Source organism: Benincasa hispida, chromosome 9 (assembly GCF_027475165.1).
Source record: "Benincasa hispida cultivar pf3 chromosome 9, pf3_genome.v1.1, whole genome shotgun sequence".
In the NCBI taxonomy this organism is placed as follows: domain Eukaryota; kingdom Viridiplantae; phylum Streptophyta; class Magnoliopsida; order Cucurbitales; family Cucurbitaceae; genus Benincasa; species Benincasa hispida.
In genome coordinates this window covers 87,962,695-87,979,838 of record NC_143486.1, presented here as the reverse complement: position 1 = coordinate 87,979,838, position 17,144 = coordinate 87,962,695, and the positions used below count along the sequence as shown (strand labels likewise).

At 33.2% G+C, this 17,144-nt stretch overlaps 3 protein-coding genes across 21 annotated transcripts; all 3 read right to left on the bottom strand.

The window, feature by feature from the left end:
* Positions 1-603: 603 nt before the first annotated feature.
* On the bottom strand, positions 604-2,090 carry PYL2 (PYR1-like 2). 2 transcript variants are annotated; one of them, XM_039042854.2, is made up of 2 exons: positions 1,763-2,090; positions 604-1,208 (listed from the first exon to the last, which is right to left on the bottom strand). In XM_039042854.2, exons 1-2 carry the CDS (start codon positions 1,986-1,988, stop codon positions 868-870), a joined length of 567 nt encoding a protein of 188 aa, XP_038898782.1. In that variant the 5' UTR covers positions 1,989-2,090; the 3' UTR covers positions 604-867. The 2 variants fall into 2 exon arrangements, with proteins under 2 accessions (XP_038898782.1, XP_038898780.1); XM_039042852.2 differs by having other exon boundaries at positions 604-1,211; positions 1,763-2,089.
* A 1,740-nt stretch (positions 2,091-3,830) lies between these two features.
* Positions 3,831-10,697, bottom strand: HDA2 (histone deacetylase 2). Of its 17 annotated transcripts, none has more exons than XM_090316952.1 (15): positions 10,108-10,648; positions 9,956-10,011; positions 9,597-9,714; positions 9,272-9,334; positions 9,134-9,184; positions 8,858-8,926; positions 8,602-8,768; positions 8,413-8,477; positions 8,287-8,333; positions 8,033-8,077; positions 7,900-7,950; positions 7,514-7,600; positions 7,314-7,401; positions 6,461-6,568; positions 3,831-4,120 (listed from the first exon to the last, which is right to left on the bottom strand). In XM_090316952.1, the coding sequence occupies exons 1-14, from the start codon at positions 10,204-10,206 to the stop codon at positions 6,468-6,470; spliced, it is 1,107 nt and encodes a 368-aa protein (XP_090173078.1). In that variant the 5' UTR covers positions 10,207-10,648; the 3' UTR covers positions 3,831-4,120; positions 6,461-6,467. The 17 variants fall into 17 exon arrangements, 11 of the variants coding, with proteins under 11 accessions (XP_090173078.1, XP_090173080.1, XP_090173079.1 ...); XR_005484442.2 differs by having other exon boundaries at positions 3,973-4,113; positions 7,297-7,401; XR_005484441.2 differs by having other exon boundaries at positions 3,979-4,120; positions 7,297-7,401.
* Positions 10,698-11,392: 695 nt separating this feature from the next.
* RTE1 (protein REVERSION-TO-ETHYLENE SENSITIVITY-like protein (DUF778)) lies at positions 11,393-14,229 on the bottom strand. 2 transcript variants are annotated; one of them, XM_039044044.2, is made up of 3 exons: positions 13,957-14,229; positions 12,263-12,712; positions 11,393-11,999 (listed from the first exon to the last, which is right to left on the bottom strand). In XM_039044044.2, exons 2-3 carry the CDS (start codon positions 12,569-12,571, stop codon positions 11,577-11,579), a joined length of 732 nt encoding a protein of 243 aa, XP_038899972.1. In that variant the 5' UTR covers positions 12,572-12,712; positions 13,957-14,229; the 3' UTR covers positions 11,393-11,576. The 2 variants fall into 2 exon arrangements, with proteins under 2 accessions (XP_038899972.1, XP_038899973.1); XM_039044045.2 differs by having other exon boundaries at positions 12,263-12,557; positions 13,957-14,089.
* Between the last annotated feature and the right edge of the window lie 2,915 nt (positions 14,230-17,144).

Below are 17,144 nucleotides of genomic sequence, written 5' to 3'. Positions count from 1 at the left end.
TATCAAAGTGCGCAATTGCATGTGAAAAGCATCTTTAGTACATTGCTTTTGCCTTATGGAAAGGATCCATACTATATTTATTATCACACATTTAATTCTATTTAACCCGAACTATATACATATATAAATATATCCCAACTAGATTTTACTTTTATTTAATAAGCCATTAAATGTAGTTAGCTAATTGACTCAACATTTTGTTTCAATATATTTCCAGATATAAATCTGAAAATCAAGAAAATCCAATATGGAGAAAAAACCATATATTATAAATAACACACTCATGATAAAATTAATAATATTTCTATGCAAATTTGTATTATTCTAGGCAATATACTCATTCAATTAATCTCATCTAACAACAAATCTGACTCTATACTATTTGAGGTTGTATATAAAAAAATGTATATTTTTTTAGCTTCATATGTAAAGTTAAAAAATCTCGATTTCTTAATCGAAGAGGATATATGCTTTAAACCGATAATGAAATTAACTTTGAAATCCTCATTTTCAAAGTAAAAATTATGAAATTGAAGTTGATTATTTAAAAGTTTCCCACAATAAGATTTAGAAGGAAAAAAAAATAAAAAATAAAGAAAGAAAAAAAAAACCCATCAAAGCTTTTATTGAAACGTCAATTAAGACAATATTTGTCGAAAATATATATTATAATCTGAATCATATCATCTCTTATAATTCTCCCAACCAATCCATTATCGGCCGACCCAATAAATTAGAACAAGCTAAAAATCAAATTCAACTTGCAAAAAACATACCGCCCCACCACTAATCATCATACAAACATTTTTTTTTAATAAAAAAGTCCAGTCCCATCAACCGTCGGCAGAGTATCCGCCGCCGCCACTCCTATTCATGTTCATGCAGAGAGGCTGTGGCAACTCCCGCAAGTTTTTGAAGATTCAATTTGATGACGGTGTCGACAAACATTTTGGTGTCCTCGCCGGTGTTCCCTTCCGGTATGTCGACGATGTACGACTCCAAAACGACTGTGTAAACTTTGCCGTCTTTGTTGAACTCGTTCACCGACGTCACTGATCGGTAGTTGTTCAGCCGGTGCTCTCCTCCGACCACCCTGAAGCTTAAAATATGCTTCTCATCGTCCAAAATTTCTAGCCTTTCTGTGCTTGTCGATGCCGGTAGGCCGGAGACCACCGTCACCTCTCTGATGCTTCCGACCCCGCCATCCCCTGCTGTTTAAAACACAACAATAAATTTATCACGATTTTGAAATAATTATAATCACTTTTTTCAAAGCTTTTGAGTAAGTCTATGATTTAATAGTAATTAATATAAACGGTATGAAAATCTTGTTTCAAGAGCTTTTGAGTAAGTATGATTTAATAATGTTTTCAAAAAAATAAACCAAGTTTAAAAAAAAAACGTTTTCTGAAAAAAAAAAATATTTTTAAAATTGGCTAGAAAAAAATCTTAATTAAAAAAAAACAATCATAAATTTTAAGAATATAGAATCTAAATTAATTTTGAAATATTAAATTCAATGTTGGGAGGATGATTTAAACACGATATAGAAATAAACATTCTTACCATTCTTGTAAATTATGACCTAATTTGGGCATTCCCTTGGTTAAGTTTTGAAGCAAAATAAACAAAAAATTTGATAAGATGAAGAGCACTTAGGTATATTTGAAATGTATATACTTAAGTGCTTTATAAGAAAATTAAAAAAAAAATGTATATTTTTAAGCACTTGAAAAGTCGTGAAAGTTTAAAAAAAACGTACCCGACATATTGCAACTTTTGATGAAGTGTTTATACTTTTGGGGATTATCAAAGCTGCGAACAAAGGGCCAGACAGCGTCGAGAGGAGCATCGATGCGTTGGGTAATGAGGGAAGTGGTGGTGTTAGGAGAAGCTTCAAATTTGTGGTAAGTTTGAATGAGGGGTTCAAGTTCTTGGTATTCCTCTGCCTCTAGTCCTTGTACCAGTGACGTTTTCTTCGCCGCCATTGATCACATCAATTTTACATCTATTCTATTTCTAATCTTTCTCTAACCATTTCAATGACGTACAAACAACAACGGCAATTTTTTGGGATCTGAATGCAATGCGAATGGATCTCTATATATAATCTCTCCTAAACCAGGACACAAACACACATCAAACAACTAGATGCATGCGGGACCCACTTTCTTTTTATTTGGACAACTCTGCCCTTGGCATTTCCCCTTATTTTTATTATTCTACTCAATTTTTTTAAAAATAAAAAATTTCTTTTTCCTTAAGTTGACTTCTGACTGTATGGAGAACTGAATTAGTTGTTATAATAATATGGATTATAATAGTTTAAATTATAGGCTATAATAGTCTGTGTTTGAAATATATACTATTTTAGTCTAAATTACAAATAAGGAGAGATGATGATTACAAAATAGTATACATCGTAGACATTGAAGGTTTTTAAATAGTTATATTATAACTAAGTGTAAGTTATAATAATTGAAACCTTAACCATTATAACGAGAGTTCTCAATATTAAGTAGGCTATAATATGCCACTTCATCCATTTTCTTAAAAAAAAACAAAACAAAAAACTAACCTCGAACTACTTTGAATCCACTTTCTAAATGCTTACAAAGATGTTTTTAAAGCCAAAAAAATAAAAAAGAAAAAAAAAATAAAAGAAAAAAAAATTGTTTCTGAACATTTAGAAAATCATTTAACATACCCTAAATTGGTCTAGAAGTTAAATCTCTTTTCAAGGTTGTTGGTAAAGTTTGTTGATATCAGAGTTTACTTGCCTCTATTGTAGAATTAGTCAATAGCTTAAGAGATGTTTATATAATGCTATAAAAGAATAATGGAAGTTATAAATATATTAATGCATATGGTTGTGCTAATAATATTATAATCCATTGACTATGAATGCAAAATAACTGTTAGGTTTGAGTGACAATTGAGTCTCCAATAGGATCATTTTCTTGTTCAATTCATTAGTAATAATAATATAGATATATAAAATACCATGGAACTCATATCCAAATATTTATATTAGGGGAGAGAATTGGTTGAAACAATGAGATAGTGCAAGTTGAACTAAGGTCAATCTTTTTTTAAAAAACTAATGTCAATGTCAATCTTTTTTTAAGAACTAATGTCAATCTTTATCAACTTAAATTCTAATTCTACTCTCAACTCTTCTAAACCTTGAGCTAAAATTAAAATTAATTTTTCTAGAATCCAATATATGTATTGTTGATTAGTCCATTCGTTAGGATATATGAATTATTATTATTATTTTTTTCCATTTCTCTCTAATCAAAACATCATGATGTTACATTTAAATTATACAAAAAAAAAAAAGGATTCTTAATTTGTGTAAGTAATGTTTTTTTTTACATGATTAGCTAATTAGTTATGATTATCATAACGTACAAACTGAGTGTTTGTATTTGATGGCGATTCAACGAACCTGAGACATATTCATGAAAGAGGCTGCTTAGACAAGCAACTTTGTATGTTTTAATGAGTAAGACAAGACTAAGAGTCATTTAAATTTGGGTCTTACCGAGGTAGTAGCAGCAGCAACAGCAGCAACAATAACAATAACACAACTCATATTTGGGTTTTGACCCCCAACATAACACAACCATTGTTATTTATCAATCAAATCTTCATAACGATTTATTCAACTTTGCTGCACACATCTACCTAGCTAGCTGTCATGTGGGGGATCAAAAAAGTTCACAATTTTCTGCAGATTATAAATGCTATGCCTCATAAAAGCTCCCATTTTTCAATGCCCTAAAGACATCTGGCTCAAAAATAAGATTTTTCTATATAGTCTCGAATAATGAAATTGAGCCTGTTAATCTCACAAACTTGCATATAAAAATTATACTATATAAACCTATTGTGATACACAATTCAAACACAGCTGTGTGGATTCAGACTTTTCAGACAAAAATTGCATAATTTCATAAAAATCATAAAAAGAGAGAGAAAGAGGAAGGGCTAAAATGTAAAAGGAGCAGTGGTAAACGTTGGAAAGGCAAAGCTGGAGATTCGTGGATCATGTGAAATGTATAACAAACTCCTGCGTGATCTTAACTCCTCTTTGCAGGATTCCTCACACTTTAACCTCAAAAAATAAACAAGAAAAGAAAAGGATAGAAAGAATATAAATACAATGAGATTTAAAATGACTATTAATAAAGTTAGATGTTTGATATGATAGAGGATACTGATAATGGTTTAAATTGATCATCCAGCACTTGGTTTCTTGTATCAATCAAAAAGAAGAAGAAAAAGATAAGAGACAGCTTTAAACATGGTGTGGTTTGTAATCCAGAAACTTCTGGTTCAGTCTCAAAACACAGCCGGGGCTTGATGACTTTGACCATAACAGTTTTACAAGAACAAAGCTTAGTTTCTTATTCTAACATATCTCATTCTCAAGTAGGTTTGATTACAATTGTGTTTTAAGATTTTGTGTGTTGGGGATTATTAGATAGAAAAATGGGAAAGTGGGGTCAAGGGACAGTCTGGAGGAAACCCAAGAGTGAAGAAAAGAGTTGGAGTTGGTGGGAGTTGAGAAGAGGCATTGGACGAAGGAGTAAAAAGGAAAGGGCTTGGTGTTGGTGTTAGTGTCGGTGCTTACATAAGCCATTGGGGATGAGACATCAATCTCGGGCTTATAATGTCTGCCTTTCTCTGCCTCCAATCAAACTCAATGCTGCTTTTGTCCTCACTCATCCCACTAGGACTTGGGTTTTCCCGTCGACTTGCCTTGGATTTCACCCATCCTACCCTTTACCCTTTTACCCTATTATTATATTCAGCCTCAACCTCTAGCACACTGATTTCCTTCAGTTTCTTTTCATACTTGTCAAAGGATATCTGGCTCACCGCTAGAGTTTTTTCTTTTCTTCTTTCTCTTTTCGTCTTTAAATTGATATATCAAACTCATCTCACGAGAAAACTCTTCATTTTACAGGTTGTTTAAAGTTTCACTCTTCAAAAGATTTAATTTCACGAAACATATAATATCTGATTGTACTACACAGTTCCACACCAAAAAAAAAAAACTTCAAGTCATTGTCTTGAAATAAATCCTCATCGTAAATAATCAGTTAGTCAAGGAATGATCTAATCCAACAAAGAAGAAGATTCATAAAATTTTAATATCTTAAACAGATATCTTTGAGTTCAAACCCGTTTGCACGAAGTTTCCTAACATTTCTTTTTTTTTTTTTTTTTACCTATCTTCGTACCACAAGACCAACACATAGTGACTACTCTAATGTTATGAAATTTATCTTCTATTATCTTACATGCTAACCAGAAATCCTCTAAACATAGATCATAAGAACTTAGATGATCTAAACAGTATTAAACAAAGAAAAAAGTCATTGACCTCCAACAGTCACTTGATGCGTATTTGTATTAAGAAAATCAACAAAACACCTGTTAGATTGTTTAGTTCAATATCACATTATCTTAAAAGTTCAAGAAATTCAAACGATTTGATTTGTCAATTTCCATGATTTTAAAGAGGCAGATTTTTAAGCCAATTTATATTTATGCTCAATTAATGATGTTGAGGTGATACTGACCAAACTCTTATTCTGTTATTCACATCCAATTTCCATTCCAGATAACCAAAGGCAAAGAGAGTTTGAAAGAACAGTACAACTGTTGTCAGGTTCTCTAATCAAAGGGTTTATCTATGTTCCTGTCCTTGTGATCATTCCTAACCACTGTTGGAATTTTAATGACTAGAGTCAAACTTTTGGTGACCAGGCAACCTTGTAGTCCAGTCTTTGACAAGCTGACATTATGGAGCTGATGTTTAAACATTATTCACATGGGACTATCAAAATAGGTAAGTGATATTTTCTCTACCAATACGTGCTTTATGATGACCGTTTGAGAACCGAATGATGGAGAATTGAAGATCCGTGGATTTGAGATGAGTGGGTGTGAGAGATGAACAGAGGTTTTGTTCAATGTGAGGTTTTAGAGCTCTTTGTTTATCGCTCTTGTATCACTGAGTGATTGGGGAAGACGATTGTCTTAAGTATGCTAGGAATACAGAACGCTAATTTTGCTAGCTCTAGCTCCTTAAGAGAGTGCCTCTAAATTTCTTGTATATCTACTGTGAAAATCAGAATGAGACTTGAAAGTGTGAGTGGATGTAACCTTTTATTTGATTGAACTACCATAAGATTGTGTGTTCTGTCTCAATTCTTTTGATTACTGATTGTTTTGCAGAGGCTTCAGTTTTTAACAAATAATTACCAAAGTACAAGCCACAATAATATCTCCTTTCATGGGAGGACATATATATATATATATATTTCTGGAACACAGTTCTGCTCCAAACTTTATACATATTCATACAAGACATGTGATTACAGAAAAGGCGTGCCAAATGGTTCATGCTACAGACTTAATAAGACAGGAAAACAAAGTAGCTCACTTGGTGACTAGGTTCTGCCTGGAGAGCTTTCTGTATCAATTAAACTTTGCTTCGAGAGATTTTCGATTGAATCAGCAATGACTTTAGCGCTAGATTTCATGTAACCGCCTGAAAGTGAAATTTAAAAATTATCGGTTAATAAACATTACTCCAGTAGACTAACAATGCAGTCAGCAAAAAATCAAATGGCAAAAGATAAAGTTGATCGACTGAGGTGCTATGAAATGGCAAAAGTAACCTGTTATTTGAGCAATCTCTAATCATATCATAATGCTTCTATTTCCTACCACTCAAGGTTTTGGGTACAAACTTCTTATCTTTACAGATTTTCCACGACTTTTTTTCCCCATCGACAAGAACTTTTCTTCATGAGAATACTCTTTTACCATTATCGATATAAAGTTTCATACCACCAAGATTTTATAGTTGGCAAGAAAATAATTTTCGTTGATATAAATGTTATACTCAAACTCTTAGTCATTTAAATCTCAAGATACCACCCAAGTTATGATTTCAGAGTTGCAAAAAACGGTACAATGATGAAATTAACTTCAATGCTGATGGATAAACATACCTTACAATATTAAGAATCAAAGTTGAGTGAAAATGAGAAAGATGGAAATTCGTTTTGATAAGAGGCCTTCTAAATAAAAAAGGTATGTAATAATTATTTAAAAATGAAATTAAATAGGCTCCAATAAGATATTTTACCACTTGATCAAAGAGTTAAAAGATAGTATTAAATAAAACGGATGGACGAGTATAATTTTTATATTTTACAAGAGAGAAGGGTCAAGCATAATACAAAAGGTGCATATTCAATAAACTTCATTGACATGTTCAGGGAAAGGACCGGATGTCAGCATCACAATGGGAACGTTCCTCGCACGAGCAAATCTGAAAACCTTTTCATCTCTCTTAGCTATTCCCTCAGCACTAATCTGCAAATTAGTGTATATGTCCAACATGACAACCGACAAACTTTTTACCCTAACTAGAAAGGGAGCAAGATAAATCAAATTCTTGTGGAACCAATTTGGGGGACACAGTTACCTTTAACAAGCCCAGAGGATCTCCATCTAGAATATCAGTCCCAGCATTGTAAACAATTAATTCTGGATCGTACGAAGTGGCAGCAACCTACCATTAACATGGTGAAAATTAGCAGAGAGTTGGTAAACAATTAAATTGCTCATTTTCCAACATAGGCAAATGTTATAAACCAGATGCAGAGTGGAAGAGTAGAAGATTATGTTGCATAAAACTTGAAACCCTCAAAGGGTAAAAGGCTAGGAGAAGTTTCAATAATTTGTCCAATGAAGTAATATATTTTTTAGCAATGATAAACCGAACATTCAATGTGAGAAGATGTAACAAAGAAACATAGGTACATGATAAACAATTAGATTAAAAAATGAATTTAAGGAAAGCTACCCAACCTCGAGTGCTTCATCTAATTTCTTCAAGTATTCACTTGTTGTGGTCCCACTCTGCATGAGAAAATGAATCCATGAAACAAGCAGGAAACATGAGAAACAAATAGAATATATTTCCATAACAAGCTTTACTTACAACTACTTCAACTTTCTGATCAATGCATCTTCTAGCCTCATGATCCTGACATACGCACACATACACACACACACACACACACAGAGTCAAACAGAACTTCAATGCTCGATTAAAATGGAACTAGGGACTTTGAAAATGAGATGAAAATATAAAATTGGAAGCACTTAAGAAAAAACTAACAAGAGGGCAAACAGAAAACAGCAGAATCAATAATTTCATCCAGAGACGGTGTATGGAATATCAGAGCAACTTACAAATGGATATATTCCAGGATTGAACATATCAAGAATATATACTCGTCCTGCTAGTATAGATAAAACCATTAGGATTCCCAAAGAGAGCCAATTAAAAGCTATTACTCGAAAAATAAATTGCCATACTATCATAGGCAAAATCCATTTCATGGCCATTTCCTTGATGGGCATCAAGATCAACAATCATTACCCTGCAAATGTTGAATATCACTAGGATCATAATGCTTAATTACCACAATTACATGCTATGCAACAAAACTCAGCACTGTATGAGTTGCTTTAGGTCATCATGGTGCAAGTTTATGCACAGTATACCTCGATATATTTAGCTGAACAAAGGCATAATGTATACACAGAGAAATATCTGCATACACACAAAATCCCCCTCCTTGTTCTGCAGAACAATGGTGAAAACCACCTCCTACATTGATGGCCCATCCTCTCTCTTTTGCTACTTTTCCAGCTAATATGCTCCCTCCAACCTGCAGCAGCATACAGCAATTACAACCCATTTCAAATTTGACATGAAAGAAGGGAGAGGAAATAATTTGAGATGAACCATATAATTCACCTGGTTACGGAATGGACGTTGAACTTTCTCCTCAACAACACAATGAGGAAACAATGCAACAGGAGGAACCTATATTGTAGTAGTTCAGATCTATCAAAATTGAAAAGACTACAACCAGCAATTGAATCTAGGAAAGGGAAAAATAATTCGACTCAATGCATATTCAACCTTTTAAAAATGAAACATCTGAGGCTTTCATATATTACAATTCTCACCATGTCTTTGGAAAAGGGACTTCAACTTAAAATTCTAAACAAGTATGCCTATGACCCGTACCTTAGCATAGACTGAAGTCTCACTCCCAAGAAGAAACAAGTAACTAGTTACCTTCATGGCGGATAATGGTTAACAAAGCCAAATTATACCACAAGAGCAACAAGATGACTCACAAAGCCAGAGGATATGCCGAAATACCTCAATAATCTTAGCAACATTTGAACTGTTCTTCAGACTATCCAAATATGATTCGGAATGAACCTGGTCAAATATTACCAGTGAGAACATGTTTCATTGTCCAATTACCAAAATTCGTGAATTAGTTTAGTCTTCTCACATGAATAATAATTAGAAAGATATGCCTTTTCAATTATACTTCAAATAAGCAGTTGCACTACAGGTTCGTGATCTTTGCAATTTGATAATTCATGGAGAAAAAGACAGAGGGAGAGCGCGAATGTACCAAACTACTCATAGCACGTGCATATAAAGTTAAAAGAAAAAGTGGAATCTAAAAACACACCACAAGAAGATCATTCTTCTTAGCTTCGAAAGGCTCAATGATTTGATCTTTCCTTAAAACTCCAGCGGCAATAAGGAATTGGCATACACGACCCCATTTCTTCGAATCAAATGGATGCCTACAGACAGGATTTCCAAGTTAAAACTTACCAACTTAAAAAGATAGAATTTTAGAATTGTGAAGAAAACTTAACAAGACCCCCATGAATCCTGAATATCGCATGATTGAGAACACAAACAAAGCAGTAAAGAGATGAACAAACAAAAAATATCTAACTATCAATCAAACGTCACGATGAATGAGTTTTAAACAATCTGAACTAAACTAAAATAGAAAAAAATAAAGCGTCAGTTACTTACAACTTCTCTATTCCAAGAAATGAGATGTCGTACGATGACGAATATATCACCGGAACCTGTTTTCACCAGAATCCAGAAATACACATGAGTGCAGGCGACACCTGGAATAAGCTTACATGCACACCGAGATTAACCAAAAATTACTCCAGTACCTTTGAAGAAGGAACATCAAAATACAACTTGCTGGAGAGAATTCGGTCCCTTCGAACAGTTTCCCCATCGTTCGCATTCGGAGACAGCGAAGAGGACATGCCCCGAGTGAAGAAATTGGAATAGCAGAAAACAAAACGGAAGTATGGCCGAGAGAGCTCGATTGTGGCCACAACTGAAAAGGAGTAAATGATCAGCTGCGTAAGTTCGTGGCTGAGTCGGTTAGAGTTGGGATTCTGGGGCGGTGAATCCGTATGCCTCGGGATCAATAACTTGGATTTGATCAAACGAAGTATAGATTGGGTCCATTCGGACACAGGATTTTGTTTGGAATTTTCGAGAGAGAATCAGCTCAGAAGGATGTTCAATCGGTCTGAAGGATAAGACATTTTCGCCGATGACCAATCGGACGGTTATCAGTGATTTGTTGCCGTGAGACCATGGACAACGCACTTGTACTGCTTTTGACAACATACGGTTATTTTTGTTCATGTACTTGTAATCATTTCTAGCTAAAATTTATTCAAGCAACTCTTTTTCAGTGGAGCAACCAATGGATGGGAAATTGAATATCCGCTAGATGGTCGTTTATAATGATCACTCGGATTTTAAATTCATTACGGTATTTACCACAAATTTTTAATAAAGTATTTGTCATAGCACTAGATTGCACTACTAATAAAGTATATTGTCATAGCACTAGATTGCACCACGCACATCATTAATAAAGATTAAGAACAACAAGCACAAGGAGAGAGTGAAGAGGAGCACAAGTGAAGGAGGGAAAATGAGTGTGACCGCAAGAGAGTAAGAAAAGAATCCTAACTTGTGAGAACTACAAATAGATTATTTGAATGCGAATGCAAGTGCAAGGGAATAATGAAGAACAAAGAGCGCTAGGAAGAAATGAAGAGCACCCTTAACATGTGAGGGCACTAATATGTTAGATTGTCATATTAGATTGTTTGAATATATGCAAATGTAAGAGAGAAATGAAGAACACCACTATCATATTAGATTGGTGGAATGAGAGTACGAGCATAAAAAATAAAAAAAATAATAATTGAGTAATGCAAGTGCAAAAGAGGAATGAGGAGCGCCAATAAGAGAGAGGAGAGCCCTAACAAAATATTCTCAATTCTCTAAAATAAATAGGTCCAATTTGATAATCATTAAATTTTTTATTCTTTATTTTTGAGATAAGTGAAAATTATAATAGAAAAATTGAGAATAAACCCCACAAAAAGAAAACTAAACAGAAAAAAATGCTATCAGCCAGAGGCCACATTTCACAAAATCAATGCTGCTTTAAAAATAATCAAAATAGTATCTTTCTATACATTATATGAAACTCAACCGTTGAAGTCCAAAGTTCAACAATATGAACAAACATTCTCTCTTTTAAGTTGCAAGCAAGAATGGATACAGAACCATCACTCAGTGATTCTCAACCACAAATGTTCAACCAAATCTAGCATTCCAACAGGCTTTTTATACAATAAGTACCCAGAACAAACCAACCAACCAAAAGAAGAGAAAGCGATAACAGACCAATCAAGAAGGGCCATCCCACCATGGCAATGCCCAGGCAGACCACCAGTATAAAGGGAAGGAATGATCTTATAATGGACATGCCATTAACCCAATGCCCCTTGAACAGAATTAGAGCTGCTACATTTATCATGTTCCAACTCATCGATCCATCGTAACAAAGACGGTTCAGACAATTGGCAATAAAGGAATGGCAGTTGCACGTAAAAAGGTTGTATGATTTATGCTCGAAATACCGCGTACTTGATAGTAGGCCATCATCCCAGGTAATGGCAGTTCCATACTGTGAATGCTGGTAGCCCTGCTTACATTGATGTGCAGCTAAGCTCGTAGGGAAACAACACTGCAGAAAACATCAAGTTTCCAATACACTGTTAATGGTCCATCAAAGAATTTTACACTGTGTGTAGAGAAAAGAACTAGTAAGAGAGAGTATGATAACCATCCATGAAAGAAGACAGTATATGGTTTCAGCAAGAAACGCACATTAGTTTCATTGAACTTTCTAAGTGAAATTTATGCATTTCAATCTACATGCTTTCTTGTTAGGAAACATGGCAGTAAATTTCATGAAATATTTATGTAAACTGATTACTATGAACTTACTTTCTCTCGGTCGAGTTGATGGTATCTTGCAACAGAACCAAATGCAAAATCATTGGTATTCACAAAATTTGATCCTGCGAAATCTAAAATGACTCCATCCTCCCTACAAATCCCCACATGGCCAATGAAAGGTGCCAACCAAGAGACAACAGGAAGAGGTGTCCAAACCAAACAGCATGGGAACTTTGATTGAACCGGATCGATTGGATCTAAAGGCCAAAATTCATGTTTTATACTCTGAGTAGAACTGACAAGTTCAACATCATAAACTGCTTGCGGCTTCATTTTATAATACCTTCCAGGTACCATATAGCTTTGTTAATAATTGGAAAAGATGCATTACGCTGTCAAACCACACACCTGGGAGAAACTGAATTTGCTCACAGCTAAAGAAAACAACCAAATCTGCAATTGCCTCATCATTATGGAGGCAGGGTTCAGAGTAATAATCTGTTGCAATCCCAAAACTTTCTCAAAAGGATGAACAAACAATAGGATTTAAAGCAAAACAAAAATCAAAGTTGAGTAATTATCTCAAGAACATTACAATTGTCAATTGTCAGTCCAGAGTATGGCAGACAAACCATTTCAAGTTTTAATAAAAAAATCCAATATCCATATCCAATGGCAATGTAATCAACCTTCCATTAAGTTTCTTTCTCTAAGAAAAGAAACACTGCACAAAACAAGTAGGAGGCCAAGAAAATCAAGAAAAGAAATGTTACAAATATTTTCAGTTTAAAGTTCCGTGGCTGAACAAATATCAAAATTTCATTAAAAAATTAATCAGATCAAGAATCTAAGATGAGATTATCCTGTACCAAACGCCAACCAGTTAAAGATACACAACATTTGTATTTTAATTCTGTAAACCCAGCTAACTTCATTTTAATATTAAATATCATTCAAAAGTCATTATCCACCAACTTCTGGATTTGTGCATTGATCAGGGCACAACTATAATTATTTCTTGATATTTTCTACAACAATTTCTTTGTATAACCATGTTCTTGAGCTCACCCCACTGATCGACGGAAAAACTCGTGTGGCCCAATCCCACAATACAATTATAAAACTTCCCAATCTGTTAAACACATATAATGTTTCAGGATCTAACGATGGTTCGTCGTATATCTATGAGGTCTAACGCCTATTTCAAAATCGGTCAACAACGAAAAACTTATCAATTATAGACTTTGATCTCTATCCCCATCGAATAAAATGTGGATAAAATATTCTTTAAAATCTAAATTCCTCCCATCTGAATCTTCTCACGCCCCTGGATCCAAGATTTTTCTTAAGCAGTACACAGCATTATAAAGCAGAGATCGAAACCCACGAGTTAAAATCGGAGGGCAACATCGACTACGCGATTACGGCTTCGAAAAAAATCCGAACAACAAGTAGTCATCTCCGTTTTTTTTTTTCTTCTTTTTGTAATATATAAATATATATAAAGGTCATTCAACCCCAAAATAGAAATTGTAGAAAAATGCAAAACTACTAAAATTAGAAGGAAGAGAAACTCAATTTCTCAGGACTGTTCAGTCAGACACACAGATGATAAACTAAAATCCTTAAGATTTGGGTTCATTAGAACTTAATACATTGAGAAGAAGAAGACTTCAAGTAAACAAAGGAAATTTTGAAGGAAGAAGGAGTTGAGAGCAAAAAAAATCAAGACCGAAACTCACCTGCAATGGGCAGTGAAGAAAGCGGCAGATTGAGAAAAAGTGGGGGAACGAAGAAGAGGAAGAACTAATAAGATGAAATGGTGGGATTGTTCATTGCTGAGAATTGAATCCCGCCATGATCTGTACAATTTATTTGGACTTCGGACAGAAAAATTAATAATGAAATAAATTATTATTACTTTTGTTCCGGAAATTAAAATTGTAAACTACTTCTCCTTTTCTTCTTTTTCTCATTGGGCTGCCAAGAAGAGAAGGGCGGTTGAACAGGCGGATGCATGAACCCAACCCTGATATTTTTATTTTCTATTTTCCATGTGGGACCCATGCTCCATAAATTACTTTTTTTCTTTTACCTAAATTATAAAAAATGTTTGACAAACTTTTGAAAAAGTTAAAAAATGGGAAAGTTTTGTTTAAAAAATATTTGTAAATTTTCAAAAAGTGTAAAAAATATCTATAATTTTAGAAAAAAAAATCAAAAATACTTTTATGGTTAAGATAGGAACAAAAATCATTAATATCTCATGAAAAAATAATTTTAATTTTTTTTAAATGTTCATACCATTAATATGATGATTAATATATTTGAAGTTTTCTTAAGTTCAAAAATTCCAATTTTAAATAAATTATATGGTTTTTCTCTCTTTTTGTTTTTCATATAGATATTTTTATTTTTCTTTTAATTTTTCAATTCTTAGCTTATACTAATTTTTTTAACAATCAAAATTGTAAGTCAAATCATAAAATCCACAAAACCACACAAAATTTCAAAATCAAAATTTTTTCTTAAAACATAATAAATAGTCAAATAAAAAAATGTATTTGGATATTAACAGACACTCAATTACTAACGGACAATTTTGTTAAACATTTAAGTCTTAAAATCTCTTGGTGCTTCATTTATTCCCTCTCTTTTTATTATAGTTCATATACTTGAAGAAGTGTGTATTTTTATTTATTTAATTATTTTTAATAAATAAATGTCAATAAAAAAAGAGAGTAAGAGAGTATTGAAGAAGGGATGGAAGAAAAACTATAGAAAATAAAGAAGTAAGATGATATTAACGACTTTTGTTCATGTAACAATAAGGGTATTTTTTGAACATTTTTTTAAAGTTTAAAGGTATTTTTTAAAATATTGAAAGTTTAGAGGTGTTTTTGACACAAGACACTAATGGTTTTCATCCAAAACTAATGGTAGCGATATCTTTGAACTCATTTTAGAAGTTTAAGGGTATTTGTAAAACTTTTGAAAGTTCAAAGGTATTTTTGACATTAAGTATAAAGTTTAATGGTATTTTATATAATTTAACCTTTTTTTTAATATAACAATTGCAGGGTAAAATGAGTCTCAATTATCACAGTTAAATATTTTTTATGTTTTGGAGTTTCGTTTCTCTGATTAAATAATATTCAATATTATTGTTCTAAATCCTTCATTAATATAATCAACGTCTATATACGTTAAAAGATTTAATAATTTATTTATAAGTAATAATTAAATGTAACATACTCTTTGTTTTTACACAAATAAATATTTTTAAATCAATTTTTTAATGAATATGAAAGAACTACCATGTGAAAGTTTTCTTATTGGGTAGCTCTTGGGATGCAGATAGATAGGTGCATTCCAGGGAGTAAAAATTCTAAGGTGCATTTAATTTAATTTTTTTATTCATTATCAATGAATGTAGTTTATCAATAATTAACATGTATTTTTTAATTGAAGTTTAAATCTAAATATTTTTATTGTTATATCAAATAAAAATATATGATGATATATATTTTATATCGATTGAGCTATGTTCATTTATCAATATATATTCATGGCCTATAATTTATATATATTTTTTTAAGAAAAACATGGTACAATATACAAGAGGTAGAAATTTAAACATACAACTCTAAAAAGAGTATATGGCAAAATTGGAAGTAATCAACACAAAGTGGGATGCCACTTTCCTTTCTTTCTTTCTTTCTTTCTTTCTTTTTTTCCCTATTCGATGCAACATGATTTTCGCAAAATAAAAGAAAATAAGATTCTAGTCTTGTATATGATGATTAAACCATAAGTTTTGACTAGATGTTAAAGTAGGTGGAAAATTGAACATATATTGGAAGGCCGACATGGAGATATATATTTTTAAGGTTTTTTTTTTTTAATTTTTAAACAAGATTCAATCATCTTAAATCACCACGACGAGGTTCATGACTCCTATTTGAAATAAGATGAGTGGACTAGTCGCCCAAAGTATGGGACGTATGTTAAGAAAATAGAGGATATAGATTAAATAACCATCTATCACTCATTCTAACATTTGTTATGGTTCATCTGTCGACAATCAACCTCGTCAACCAACTCTGGCAATCGTGCATATGACTACTTCCAACAAAAACTTCCTCTGATGACTTACTTTGACAGCTATCTGCAGCATCCATATAAATCCCGAACCCTTTTTTTCCCTACTTAAGCATGTTAATTAATTTTAGAATGAGTTAATATTATGTTGTAGGGAAGAAGTTTGAGAAAGATGGAAGAAGAAGAAAAATATTCTAAGTACGAAATATTTAGGCTCTCGGATGCTAAAGGATAGATATGTATGATTAAAAGAAGAAGATTTGGCTAAGTATGGAAGCCTTGTGTTGAAGGTTTTGTTGAGGTATGCGGTAGCCTAAGCATATTGAGGTTAGGATGAGTGCCAACCGGGCATTGAGGCAAGGAGTAAGGCACTGAAGTGTTGGCCAAGGGAGAGGAAGCCAGGCGTTGGGCATGAGCTAGGCGATGGCCAAGCCCTATGTGAGGTTAGAGAGCTTGGACACGTGCGACATGGGCAAGGTTGCCTTAGGCGTTGTGGTGGTAGCAAGCGCATGCGATGGTGTGCGTTGGCTAGGCGAAGGGTTGCGTGCGAGGAAGCTATGCGATGACCAGGGGATAAGGCAATGGGCACAAGATGATAGTTATGAATGTCGAGTATGTGCCTTGTGATGAATTGATGAACTATGTGTTGGATTAAAAAAAGTTCTCAACTTAATCACTGACTTAGTGGGCCAACTGTCAAGGTTAGGAGAATTAAATCCATTTAGGAGGTGTTTGATAAATGGTATGAGTTGTTGGATTGAGTGAGTATTTATTACCCATGTTTGTTAAGCCCATAAAGAAAAATTGTGGGTTATTAAAACCACATTTT

Bases quoted from the DNA above. Each gene is read 5' to 3' on its own strand.
- PYL2 (XM_039042852.2), bottom strand. From the start codon at position 1,988: ATGGCGGCGAAGAAAACGTCACTGGTACAAGGACTAGAGGCAGAGGAA. The intron at 1,212-1,762 runs GTACGTTTTTTT...TGTTTTAAACAG, and splicing joins CAAAAGTTGCAATATGTCGG to CAGGGGATGGCGGGGTCGGA.
- HDA2 (XM_090316952.1), bottom strand. From the start codon at position 10,206: ATGTCCTCTTCGCTGTCTCCGAATGCGAACGATGGGGAAACTGTTCGA. The intron at 10,012-10,107 runs GTACTGGAGTAA...TGGTGAAAACAG, and splicing joins TTGATGTTCCTTCTTCAAAG to GTTCCGGTGATATATTCGTC. The intron at 7,951-8,032 runs GTAAGTAAAGCT...TTTCTCATGCAG, and splicing joins ATCAGAAAGTTGAAGTAGTT to AGTGGGACCACAACAAGTGA.
- RTE1 (XM_039044044.2), bottom strand. From the start codon at position 12,571: ATGGTACCTGGAAGGTATTATAAAATGAAGCCGCAAGCAGTTTATGAT. The intron at 12,000-12,262 runs GTAAGTTCATAG...TGTTTTCTGCAG, and splicing joins ATCAACTCGACCGAGAGAAA to TGTTGTTTCCCTACGAGCTT.